Below are 12,933 nucleotides of genomic sequence, written 5' to 3' on the forward strand. Positions count from 1 at the left end.
GATCCTGAACTTAGAGAAACAATTCCACTTTCTAAGTGTGCAGATGGAAGGACTGAAGCACTAGCTTTAGCTCCTCACAGAGCCCCAGGAGCCTCAGTTCAGAATCTAACGGATGTGAACAGCATCCTGGAACTGTAGTGCACAGTCCGTAGCCCTGCCTCAGCTTTCTCATCTGTAAATCTGGTTAATAATAGGACTTAACTTCATAGGTCTGTGGTAAGGACTATTTGTCAAATGCTTGAACAGTGCCAGCAATAAGCAAGCTCTTTAAAAATGACCTTTTGCTAATATCCTGCTATATTGTTGCTCAGGCACATTACGTCTTTGTATGAGGCACTGAATTTTCATGAATGTGTATCTCTCATCTTTAAAAATCTCAGTGTCAAATGAGATTATAATCTGTTACAATGTTTCTGGAAAGCAAATTTGCAATAAGTGTTCAAAAACTTAAAATACTTAAAATACCTGATGTAGTAAGTTTCATTTGCTGCTGCTGCTGCTGCTAAGTCGCTTCAGTCGTGTCCGACTCTGTGCGACCCCATAGATGGCAGCCCACCAGGCTCCGCCGTCCCTGGGATTCTCCAGGCAAGAACACTGGGAGTGGGTTGCCATTTCCTTCTCCAATGCAGGAAAGTGAAAAGTGAAAGGGAAGTCGCCCAGTTGTGCCCAACTCTTAGTGACCCCATGGACTGCAGCCCACCAGGCTCCTCCGTCCATGGGATTTTCCAGGCAAGAGTACTGGAGTGGGTTGCCACTGCCTTTGCTGAAGCTAAATTCCATTTAAGAATATAATCAAACATGCACACAAAGATTTGTTCGTTTCTCACTGCATTTATAAAAGGAAAATATTAGAAACAGCTGGAATGCTTCAACTAATTCACACAATGGAATATTATACAGCCATTAACCTTGGTGGCTAAGAGTTTTTAATGCCATGGAAAATGCAAATAAAATAATATCAAGTATAAAAATCAGATATTAAATTTTCATTAGAGTATGATCTCAATCACATAATAAAAGTTGCATAAAAAGGGATTAAAGGAATAAATTATGCCAACATATTAATGGTGGTTGCCTCTGGGTGTAGTGGGATAATAAGCAGGACTGGCTTCACGGGTGGGTAACCCGTGTAGCTGCCCAGGGCCCCTCATGTAGAAGAATTATAGACTTAGTCTGATGCTCTGCTGTCATTGTCTTGAAGTTCTTAATGATTTCTGAACAAGGGACCCCGTATTTTTATTTTCCAGTGGACCCCACAAACTACATAGCTGGTTCTGATTATAAGTACTTCTTAATACTTTTTGTTTTTGCCAGTTTTAAAAAGTAGACATATAAACCTTATCAATTCTGAAAAGGAGTTATTTTATAGAAATAGAAGGACACACTGATTAGTTAATTACCCTTTCCTGCACTCAGGAGCCCTTGTGTTCTTCCTGGAAGGGCCAGATTCCAGTGCTTACTGGCAATGTGAGCGATTATGTCGTTTGTAAGGAAAAGGAGTGACAAACTTTTCCAAAAAGTTATCTAAAAGCAAATATAGGAGGCTTCCCTGATGGCTCCGTGGTAAAGAATCCACCTGCTAATGCAGGACTCATAGGTTCGATCTCTGATCCAGGAAGATCCCACATGCCGTGCAGCAGCTAAGCCCTGCACCACAGCTGCTGAGCCCGTGCTCTGAGCCCTCATGCTGCAGTTGCTGATGCCTGCATGCCTACGCCTCTGCACCGAAACAAGAGAAGCCACTGCAGTGAGAAGCCTGTGCGCCACAACCATACAGTACCCGCTGCTCGCTGCGACTAGAGAAAAGCCCACGGAAGAGTGAAGACCCGGTACAGTCAAAATTAAATAAAAAAAATTACCAAACTGGTTCCTTAAAATTTTAAAAAATTACAAAAAAGTCATCTTCACTGTCTATTTTTATCTTACCCATATATTAACTTCCTCTAAATTGGTTTTCATCCCATTGCCACATGACAGATCTTCCTAAATTCATTTTCTTTTTTTTTAATTATTTGGCTGCATTGGGTCTTAGTTGTGGCAGTCAGGATCTTTGGTTATGGCATGCAGGATCTAGTTCCCTGACCAGGGATCAAATTTGGGGCCCCTCTTTGGGATCATGGAGTCCCAGCCATTGGACCATCAGGGAAGTCCTCCCTAAATTCCCTCTTGATCTCCATGTTATTTAATCCAATGGGCATTTCCTCCTGATAGTTGTCTTCATGGATGTCTCAGTCGCGTTCACTGGAATTGAACACTCAATCCCTTTAGCGAACTGTTTTCCCCTCCCTTCAGGACAAGCCTCCCCTCTGGCTGCCCTGCCGCCTCTCTGGCACATGGTGGCAGCCACTTCTACTCACATTCTTTTTGGGTGACGAAGCTGATCCATTCAGTGGCTGTGCTGCCCACCTCATTGTGGGCCACCACCCTCAGCTTGTAGGTGGTGTAGGGCTGGAGACCCTCGAGGCTGGCTCTCTGCCCTGGCCCCCTGTACTTGGTCTCGATTTGGCTGGGGGTACAGGGGGTGGCTGAATCCGGAGGGCATGCCTTGTAGAGTTGGAGCTCATAGCTGGAAGGAGAAGGGACACATAAAGAGGAAACAGTCAGTGGAATTAGTCTAACTCTCTTTTAAACCTGATAATGTTTAGTGAGAAGCCATTTTGCTTTCACCAAACCACCAGCACTTTAAAACTCCCACTTGTAGGAGACGGCTGTTTTCAGAAACACTTTATTTAACGCTGTTGGAAGTGGGCAGCAGATGGAACCAGAAAAATGATAAGAGAAGTCCCATGTATACACATGTTGCTGTCCACCCAGCAGTCAGGAATCCTTGTTGGTACAGATAAGATATTTCTCTTTTTGGAGGACAGTGATAAAACTTCCGTCGGAAATAAAGAATATCTCTTCTCTCTACAGATTATTTTGAGTGAAATATATATATCTTTGCTCTTTCAAACAGTGGTTCATTACAACACTTTAAATTACATCAAAGGAATTCTGATTCAGCCACTGAAGTTCCTCATGTTCTAGCTGAGCCCTGCAGAGTGAAAAATTCCAGGGAACTGTGAGGTGGAGCACATTCTTTCAATGAAGGGGAACACATTTTCTCAACTTTCTTTCATTGTTTTGGCAGCACACTGTGAGCCACAAAGGACCAGGGATTAAACTTGTGCCTCCTGCAGCGGAGGTATGTTCTCATAGCCACTGGACTGCTAAGAAAGTCCCTGGCTTGTGTTTCTTATTTTTGTTGTTCACCTTTCTATCCTTAGCTGATTTTAGGATAGAAATACTTTGTAAGGAATTTGACCACACATCAATTTATTTGTCTATTTTGCTATAAAGTGAAATGAAGTGTTAGTTGCTCAGTTGTGTCCAACTCTTTGCAACTTCAAGGACTGTAGCCCACCAGGTTCCCCTGTCCATTGAATTCTCCAGGCAAGAATACTGGAGTGGGTTGCCATTCCCTTCTCCAGGGGATCTTCCCAAGCCAGGGCTCGAACTCAGGTCTCCTGCATTGCAGGCAGCTTCTTCACTGTCTGAGCCACCTGGGAAGCCCATTTTGCTATAGGTACCTGTTCAATCAGCATGTCTTCCTGGGGAGGGTTGGGAAGCTGAAGGTCCGTGTACATGTCTTATTTTGGTTTATTTCTCTCTTTGGCTCTCCCACACTACCTTTGAATAACGCCGTTGGGGAACAGTGGTGGACTCCACTGGAAGGAGGCTGTCCTTGAGGCCAGCATCTGGATTTGCGGAGAGGACAATCCTGCGGGTGGAGCAGGAGGCGTTCTCAGCTCTGCTGTTGGCCCTTGGCTGCAACAGTTGAAGCAAGTGCAGGCCTCCACCCCAATGGAGTAGGTCATGAAGGGCTGCAGGCCGTGAAGAGTCTGCTGGGTGGCCAGGCCTTCAGCCAGCTGTAGAAGGAGAGAAAAGGCTAGATGAGGCCGGGTCACAAATCACATACAGTTGGTTCACTTTCATCATGTACCATACATTCTCTGAAAACAGTGCCTCACTAGTTACTCTGGGAGCACCCTAGCATCCAGCACAGTACTCACCCTTAGGAATGACTAATACAGGGAGAGAGCCATGGCTTACACATGCCAAAAAATGCAATGAGATACTAGTTAGAAGTCTGAGGCCACAGGATAGGAATCACAAGGCACAGTGTTGTCTATTACCGGAAAACTAGAAAATGGCACAAAGCTCACAAAATACTGACCAAGTTCTGTGACCCTCAGAATGATGTATTTTTGAAAAAAGTGTATATTTGAATTATATTTCAAACTCAACGTTTTCTAAGGTTCATATTCTGCCATTGTTACTTGTGTGGATCAATAATTTGGGTATCAAAACTCCCCTCAAATTCTAAAGTTGAGTATCATGAGCTTGAAATATATTTTATATATCAGTCAGTTCAGTTCAGTCGTTTAGCTGTGTCCGACTCTTCTGCAATGCCATGGACTGCAGCACACCAGGCCTCCCTGTCTATCACCAACTCCCAGAGTTTACTCAAATTCATGTTCATTGAGTCAGTGACGCCATCTAACCATCTCATCCTCTGTCGTTCCCTTCTCCTGCCTTCAATCTTTCCCAGCATCAAGGTCTTTTCCAATGAATCAGTTCTTTGCACAAGGTGGCCAAAGTATTGGAGTTTCAGCTTCAGCATCAGTCCTTTCAATGAATTTTCATGACTGTATTCCTTTAGGATTCACTGGTTGCATCTCCTTGGAGTCCAAGGGACTCTCAAGAGTTTTCTCCAACACCACAGTTCAGAAGCATCAATTTTTGGCACTCAGCTTTCTTAATGGTCCAACTCTTACATCTATACACGACTACCAGAAAAATGATAGCTTTGACTAGATGGACCTTTGTTGGCAAAGTAATGTCTCTGCTTTTTAATACACTGTCTAGGTTGATCATAGCTTTTCTTCCAAGGAGCAAGTGTCTTTTAATTTCATGGCTTCAGTCACCATCTGCAGTGATTTTGAGGCCCTCCAAAATAAAGTCTCCCACTGTTTCCATTGTTTCCCCATCAATTTGTCATGAAGTGCTGGGACTGGATGCCATGATCTTAGTTTTTTGAATATTGAGTATTAAGCCAAGTTTTTCACTCTCCTCTTTCACCTTCATCAAGAGGCTTTTTAATTCTTTGCTTTCTCTCATAAGGGTGGTGTCATCTGCATATCTGAGGTTATAGATATTTCTCCCTGCAATCTGAATTCCAGCTTGTGCTTCATTTAATCTGGTATTTCCCATGATGTACTCTGTATAGAAGTTAAATAAGAAGGATGACAATATATATAGCCTTGATGTACTCCTTTCCTGATTTGGAACCAGTCTGTTGTTCCATGTCCACTTCTAACTGTTGCTTCTTGACCTCCATATAGATTTCTCAGGAGGCAGGTCAGGTGATCTGGTATTCCCGTCTCTTCAACAATTTTCCACAGTTTGTTATGATCCACACAGTCAAAGGCTTTGGCGTAGTCAATAAAGCAGTAGTAGATACTTCTCTGAAACTCTCTTGCTTTTTCAATATATTTATATATATATTTAAGAGTTTGAAAGTCCATGTGTTTCTCTAAAGGTGTTGTTCTATACGAAATATACTTTTTTCCTCAGTTACCTTTGTTGCATTATAAACTTTTTCATTTATCTGGAGCAAATGTTTTTTACCTTATTGTGGTTTTAATAAGTGCTCTTTGGAACAGAAGAGCTCCAAAACTGGAAACTCATTTTCACATTAACATAAGCAACATTTAATTAAGAAGAGCTACCTGTTATTTAGAAAAATGTATACAAGGCACTCCAAATATAAATTATTTTAGTTTATTAATATTATCATTTTATAAGCATGGATAATCAAGGGTTGATTGTATTTACATCATCTATATTTATTGAATCGGAAGCCTTGTAGAAAATATGCTAATATTCCTTTAACATTCAATACGAGACTTCCCTGCGTGTGAGTGATCTTTTGAAATTGTGTTTCCATACTTGGCACGCTGGCCTCAAAGGATTTCTCCACACTTGCCAAAATTGTTCCCTCAATCAGTCTAAATAATTTATCACGTAATACTGGGATGTGCACAATTTCTCTATGAGGTCTGTGTGAACAAAGTATTATAATCTATACTTATTCATGAGAAATGTGAGAGTGATACCAGCTGTCCTGCAGAGAAAAGAGACTTCATCTCCAGGATGGTAGTCTCTTGGTTTAAATAATGCAGGAACCAGACTAGTTGATTACTAGTGTCCTTTTCAGCCAGTGGCTGGGCTAAAACCCAACGTGAAAGGTGATTTCCCACGGCAGGACTGTCTTATCTCCTCAGTGTGCCCCAAATGTGTTACTGCATGAACAGTGGAGTAGGGCTGAGCTGAACCATTCTGTTGTCTTTTCCAAAGACCTAGAACTTTCTCGAAAGACTGAGTTTTCAGTGTGTTATTAGAGATTTGCTCATGCCAAATGGGGATTCTGAGGTTTTCCTTTGCTCTATTTTTTTCCCTTTTCACATTAACATTTACATCACTGACAAAGACTGTTTCTTGGCCCCTTACTACAAGCCACTACTATGTTAAGTGCCTGACATGTGTATCCTAATTAAATTCATTCAATTAACTTGATTATCTCTAAGGTCTTAGGCTTCTTACAAGATCGGTGGAGTCTTGAATACCACCTTTAGCCCTCCTCACCCCAAGCATTTACATATCTTCTGTATGTTTCCTGATGCTATTTCTTTGCAGTGGGATCTTTGTGTCACTAAGGTCACCACGGGGCAACTGAGAACAGATGGATAAGAAAGAAGGATCAAGGCTAACAAAAAGCAAGGGCACCAAGCTTGATTATTTAAGTAAACCAATCAGAATACTGCTGCTCACCACTGTCTGGGCCCCACTGGTGCTCCTGGAGAACAATCTGTAGAGAGTGACAATCCCGTTGGGCTTCCTGGGGGCGCTGATGTTGACCACTGCTTGGGTGGCAGAAACCGCGTGGAACTTGGGGGCCCTGAGACCTTCCGGGGGGGCAGGTCCAGTCCTACACCGCGTCCAGCTGCTGGGGGCTTTTCCTGCTGAATTCACTGCCCAGACCTCCAAAGAGAAATCAGTAAGACCCATCAAAAGCAAGGTAACCTCAAGCTGCAAAGAAGCTGGCAACCAGAGCAACTGAACACAACAGAATGAGAGACACTGTGATTCTGGAACTTCACAATCACAAAGGAGAGCAGGTCTTCCCTCCTTTTAGCCTTTGACCCTGTGAACAACAGAGGGGCTGATTAGAACCTCGGTTTCCAAATGCAATCAGCTGATTTAAGCCTAATGAAAAGCTGCTCATCCCTGTGCGGGTTGTGGAGTGATTTTTGTTAGCTTCTGCAAACCGGATGGATCTGCAGACTCCATAAAACTCAGCAATTCTTAAACCCTGTCCTCACTCAATCTGCATGAAAATTAAATTTTCCTTTCATCAAGAAGTGAATAAACATATGGAAGGAGGTATAATCTTATTTATCAAGCACTATTTGTATAATTAAACACGAATATCCTAAAAGGTTGCCTTAGGTCATTATTTGCATGAGCAAGTAATTTGTAGAATGTCAGGTACAATAGACAGAGTAGATGGATATGTGAGTGGATAGGGTTAAATTAGGCCCAATAATAGCCAACTACACAGTGATCAATCAGGATGATAGATCTAAATGGCAATACGAGCGGACTGTCTGCATGTTTAGGAGTAGGAGTCTTCCTTAGTAAGCTTTCATGTTGGGCAAGTCTAACTTCAGGCAAATTTTTCTGCATTTGGTGTCTTTGTGTGTGTGTGTCTATACACACACATATATACACATACATGAATATTATAATTCATATAATACATATGATATATAATTGTCTATTTCTAACATATATATGTATTTAATTATATATATTTGAGCTTTTAAAGGCAAGTCTTGAAAACTTGATTCTACAGTACATGTGTTCTAGGTGTATGATGTTAAAAGAGCATGTGGAATGTTCAAATGCAAGATATTTAGGAAACACTGTAGGAGAATACTTTGCAGTGAGAGTTTAGTTTCATTTTTATTTTGCTTTCACAGCAATAATATCTTTAAGAGAATTTAATGAATATCAGAGAGATTTCAGCAGTTAGGCTAACTCCTATCAATGTTTCTGTACTTTTTATTTTTTTTGCAGATTTCTCTAAAAGTAATCTTTCTGATGTTGAATTGTTCTTGAATTACAGTCAAGAGCAAATCTCCAGGCTGTTGCTGACAGGATTGCCAGAAGCCCTGTTTTTCACCCCAGTTTTATTGAGAAATAATTTGATATACATGCACCATTTTAAAAAGAGATAACTAACCTACTTACTAAGTAAAGCCTGCTCTTTTCAGTGCTCGGATCCATTGCTCCCATCACGTGGATAATAATCACTCACATCTGTATAAATTTTATACTTTACAAGACACTTTAACAAATGTTCACTGACTAGGTCCTCACAAACACAACTTTGTAAGGTGGCTGGAGAATATATTATTGGCCCCTTTTACAGATGAGGAAATCAAGCCTCTGAAATGTGACTGTCTTGTTCAAGGTGACAGAAGTCCCAAGACCGGAAACTAGAATTCTACTCTCCAGGAAATTTTATTGCTCTTTCCAGTAAGCTGTGCTTTTGATTCTGTATGTCATCCATACAAATAAGATACTCAGGATTATGAATATTAAATGACTTGCCTGTAGACAATTACCTGCAATTCTGGATTAGGTAAAATCTCAGCTTGCAAGGGGAAACAGGCATACCCAGGTTGCCTTGAATGACGAAGGTTTGTTTTGATAGACCCAGGGAAGTAAGGAGCAGAAAACTCTTAGCAATGTGAGAGCCAGGTTCCATGGAAACCAGAGTCCAGGGCAGAACACAACAGCTGCTCTTACCACCCTCTCTGGAACGGCCATGGTCAGTCTTACAACAGGGAGAGTAGCTAAAGGAAATAACTGATGAGGAGGTCAGACGGTAAGGCTGATGAGAAAGAGCCTCTGACTTCAGAGTGCTCCAGACTAACCTCTTTTACTGAAAATTTCTTTCTGGAGGGTAGGAGAGCATTTTTGATTACACAATAAGTGACAAAGTTTGAAAAGAAAATAAATATTCTTGAGAAAGGGATGCAAAATAAGGTGAGCATACTGATATCAAACTCTTTCCCAAGTGTAAGGCTTTGGTTGGTAATTTAAGTGCATACAGGATTTTAGTAGGGGCCACAAAGGATGGAGAAGAACACAAGGAGGAAAGTGCAACTGGGTTTGACAAAATAAAAATTCAGCAAGCTGCCTATTAATTTGCGCTCAGTTACTCAGTCGTGTCCAGCTCTTGAAGACCCCATGGACGGTAGCCCACCAGGCTCTTCTGTCCATGAGTTTTTCTAGACAAGAATACTAGAGTGTGTTGCCATGCCCTCCTCCAGGGGATCTTCCTGACCCAGGGATCAAACCTGCACCTCCTGAGTCTCCTGCATTGGCAGGCGGATTAACTACTGAGCACCAAATCTATTAAGACTTTTTAATGCTCACGCTGGCGGTTAGGTCTAGACCTCCTGCCTTTCTGTGTTGCATGAGTTTTTACGGGGTGAAGTTCTAGTTCCAAAATATAATTTAACCCATGGTATTTTGAAACATTTGAGTCTCAGTAATGTAGTATTTTACTGTATTTTTCTAGAAATATTAAAAAAATAAAAACTGGGCCATACAGAATTCCCCATCAGTAACTGGGAATGAATGTAGGCTCTAGTGTCTTTTGTCTTTGAGAGGAGACCTTCATAATACAGCGCTTTTTTTCCTAGTCTTTCTTTTTAGTATTCAATCAATTTGAGATCAAAATAGCATTCATATAAATCAACATGCTTATGCAAAGCAGGAGCAGCCTATTTACATGAGCTCCTCTGAAAATGAAAGCAGTTACAGTGAAGAAAGCTGTGCTAATGAAGCATTATGGGTTTCTCAAGACTTGTACCACAAGGCAGGATCTCTTATGCCAAACTACCAGAAGAAAAGGCAGAAAGAAACTGTCACTGATTCTCTTTCTGTCTTTCTCTCTCTCAAGGTAAAAAGCCCTTTAGCTAAAAATCGCTGTAGATTTTTGTCTATGCCCAGGTAAATAGGAGATAAAGGAACTAAAGTATAGCTTAAGGTTCAGGATAAAAATACTAACAGATTATGCCTATGGTTTATTTTTACTGAGAAATAATGGCCCAAAGATTTAGGTCCATCTTTATATGGTAGATAAAAAGCAGAGATCTTGTATGGGGAAATGTGAGTAGTATACTCTGATCTTTTTAATGAACCTATATAAACATTAAGAAATGAGATATCTGGAGAACACAGGTAGAGTTGCCTACTTAGTCTGTCTGTCTAGCTATCTATCAGGTTGGCAAAAAAGTTCATTTGCATTTTTCCATAGATATTATGAAAAACTTGAATGAACTTTTTGGCTAACACAATATCTATATCTATCTGCCACCTATCCACCTCTTATTTACCTAACTAATAAAGCAACCCACCTGATTTGTATTCCAAGATCCCCTCACATATTCTTGTTGCTGTTGTTGAGTCACTAAGTCACATCTGACTCTTTGTGACCCCATGGACTGTAGCCTGCCAGGCTCCTCTGTCCATGGGATTTCCCAGGCAAGAACACTGGAGTGGGTTGCCATTTCCTTCTCCAGGGGATCTTCCTGATTCAGGGATCCAACCTGCATCTCCCTGTATTGCAGGTGGATTCTTTACCACTGAGCCACTAGGGTATATAAACAATATATGAGTTACTCAGAAAAAAGAAGGGACTTTTTAAGAGTGGAAAATTAAAGTATAGTTTACAAATTTCATGCTGAAGAGTGAAAAAAAGTAAGGATACATTTCATCTTTTGTTTATGCAAAATACCCTCACACTAACACTATCTAGTTGAACATATTTATCTTTTGATAATAAAAAAAAATTAAAGGTGATTAAAGTTTCTATTTATCATTTGGGTTTAATGAACATTTGCACATGTGCACATATATACACACACACATACAACACACACACCCACACATTATAACTGTAAGAGTTAGGGATTTCCCAACTTAGAGCTATTAATTAGAACAGGTTAGGGCTGGCTGAGATGAGGTGCTTTCCTCTCCAAGGTTTTGGGTGAAGCCATGAAAGGAGTTACAATGTAAGAGGATGTCATAGAAAACATAGATTAAATATTTGAATAAATTAAAAATAACTAAAATGATCTAACCCCAAATTTTCTGACTAGCAAAAGAATAGATCTATTTGTTTTCAATCTAATTTTTGTTATCTAACTAGTGACTATCATCAACCTTATGCTGTTGCCCATTAAAGATAAAATTGTTCTTTTATTTATCCTCTGCCCACTTTCCCAGCCTCGTAGGACTAATTACTATATGTTGCTTTAAAAAGTTTTAATTACATGAAATGTCAACATCTGCCACCATGCTGCCCAAATCTCACTGCTGTGGAAACAATGGGTTCAATTGTTTGTCGTCTGTTGAAAACTGCCTTTTACAAATCTTCCTTCAGAGGAGTCTTTGTCCAAACGTGCTCCTTGGCTATTATCTTCAGAATCATTTTGCTTTCCTGTAAGAGAATTTCTAGTGAAAGGATCTCAGAACCTGCATTTTAAAAAGATTTCCAAGTGATTCTTGTGCCCAGTCTTGTTTGAGAAACACAGAGCTATTCCCTACAGAACCAGGTACAGAAATCATACAGTTGTGTTTTTTTTTTCAGTTTCTATTCACATGTTGTCTATTCAGAATTGCACCTTTGTCATTACCTTCAGCCATTCAAATAAACACACAGCATGTATCTGGCTGAATATGTCACAACTGCAATGCTCATCAACTGAGTTTATTACACTGGCCAGAGTTCCAAACAAAGCAGAGTTCACTAGCTTTTGTAGAATGACCATTTAGCACCTAGTTTTCACTTTAGGTGCAAATTTCTTGAAACACTGTTATTTCTAGAACTTGCTGGGTATCCCTCCCCCCCCCCCGGCCCCCGTGCAGCCCAGATGAACATTATTAACTATTTTAAAAGGTACTTAATTCCTCTCACCCAATATTTTCCCCCCTAATTTTATTCCAGAGGGAAAGCAAGAGTTTGTGAACAGAAGCATTTGTAAGAAATTTTGTAGAAGAGAAAGAAGGAGTCAAGACTCCAGTGAGGATGAAAGAAGAGAGACACTTCAGAAACCTTAGCGTGGGGGCCCATTGGGTGCTTATATTAATGACCTAACTATTCTTTCGGAGAAGGCAATGGTACCCCACTCCAATACTCTTGCCTGGAAAATCCCATGGACGGAGGAGCCTGGAAGGCTGCAGTCCATATAGGTTGCTGAGGGTCGGACACGACTGAGTGACTTCACTTTCACGCATTGGAGAAGGAAATGGCAACCCACTCCAGTGTTCTTGCCTGGAGAATCCCAGGGACGGGGGAGCCTGGTGGGCTGCCGTCTATGGGGTCGCACAGAGTCGGACACGACTGAAGCAACTTAGCAGCAGCAGCAGCAACTATTCTTTACCAAAATTTCCATGCTTAACCGTAGTTTTCATTTTAATGGTTTGTCTCACTCAATGGCTCATAACTTTCTCAAATAGCATTCCCCAGGACTAATATTTTCCAAGTGCAGTCTTAGTGCAAAGAGAAATTCTTATTGTAAAATTTCAGGGTTTCTTAATTATAAAAAATACCTTACGATTCTTTTGGTTGAGGAAATGCTACAAGTCTTGATAAGACCAAGAGAACAAACCTAGCAATGCTTTCTATACTGTTAGTATCCAGTTGATGTCTACTTGGTCATGTATTTGTTATCATTTTCCATATAAAAATGGACCATAGGAATAATGGGACTTTCCTAGTGGCTCAAAGATAAGGAATCTGCCTGCAATGCA

The 12,933-nt window shown here is 40.7% G+C and overlaps 1 protein-coding gene across 1 annotated transcript in view; it reads right to left on the reverse strand.

Annotated features, from left to right (window-relative positions):
* USH2A (usherin) overlaps nucleotides 1–12,933 on the reverse strand; it is a 935,662-nt gene that overhangs the window by 40,654 nt on the left and 882,075 nt on the right. Inside the window, exons 65-67 of the mRNA XM_005690572.2 lie at nucleotides 6,874–7,083; nucleotides 3,670–3,908; nucleotides 2,358–2,566 (exon numbers count right to left, since the gene is read on the reverse strand). Of these exons, the coding sequence (XP_005690629.2) occupies nucleotides 2,358–2,566; nucleotides 3,670–3,908; nucleotides 6,874–7,083 (658 nt within the window). The remainder of the gene's footprint in view (nucleotides 1–2,357; nucleotides 2,567–3,669; nucleotides 3,909–6,873; nucleotides 7,084–12,933) is intronic.

Source organism: Capra hircus, chromosome 16, assembly GCF_001704415.2.
Source record: "Capra hircus breed San Clemente chromosome 16, ASM170441v1, whole genome shotgun sequence".
NCBI lineage: Eukaryota > Metazoa > Chordata > Mammalia > Artiodactyla > Bovidae > Capra > Capra hircus.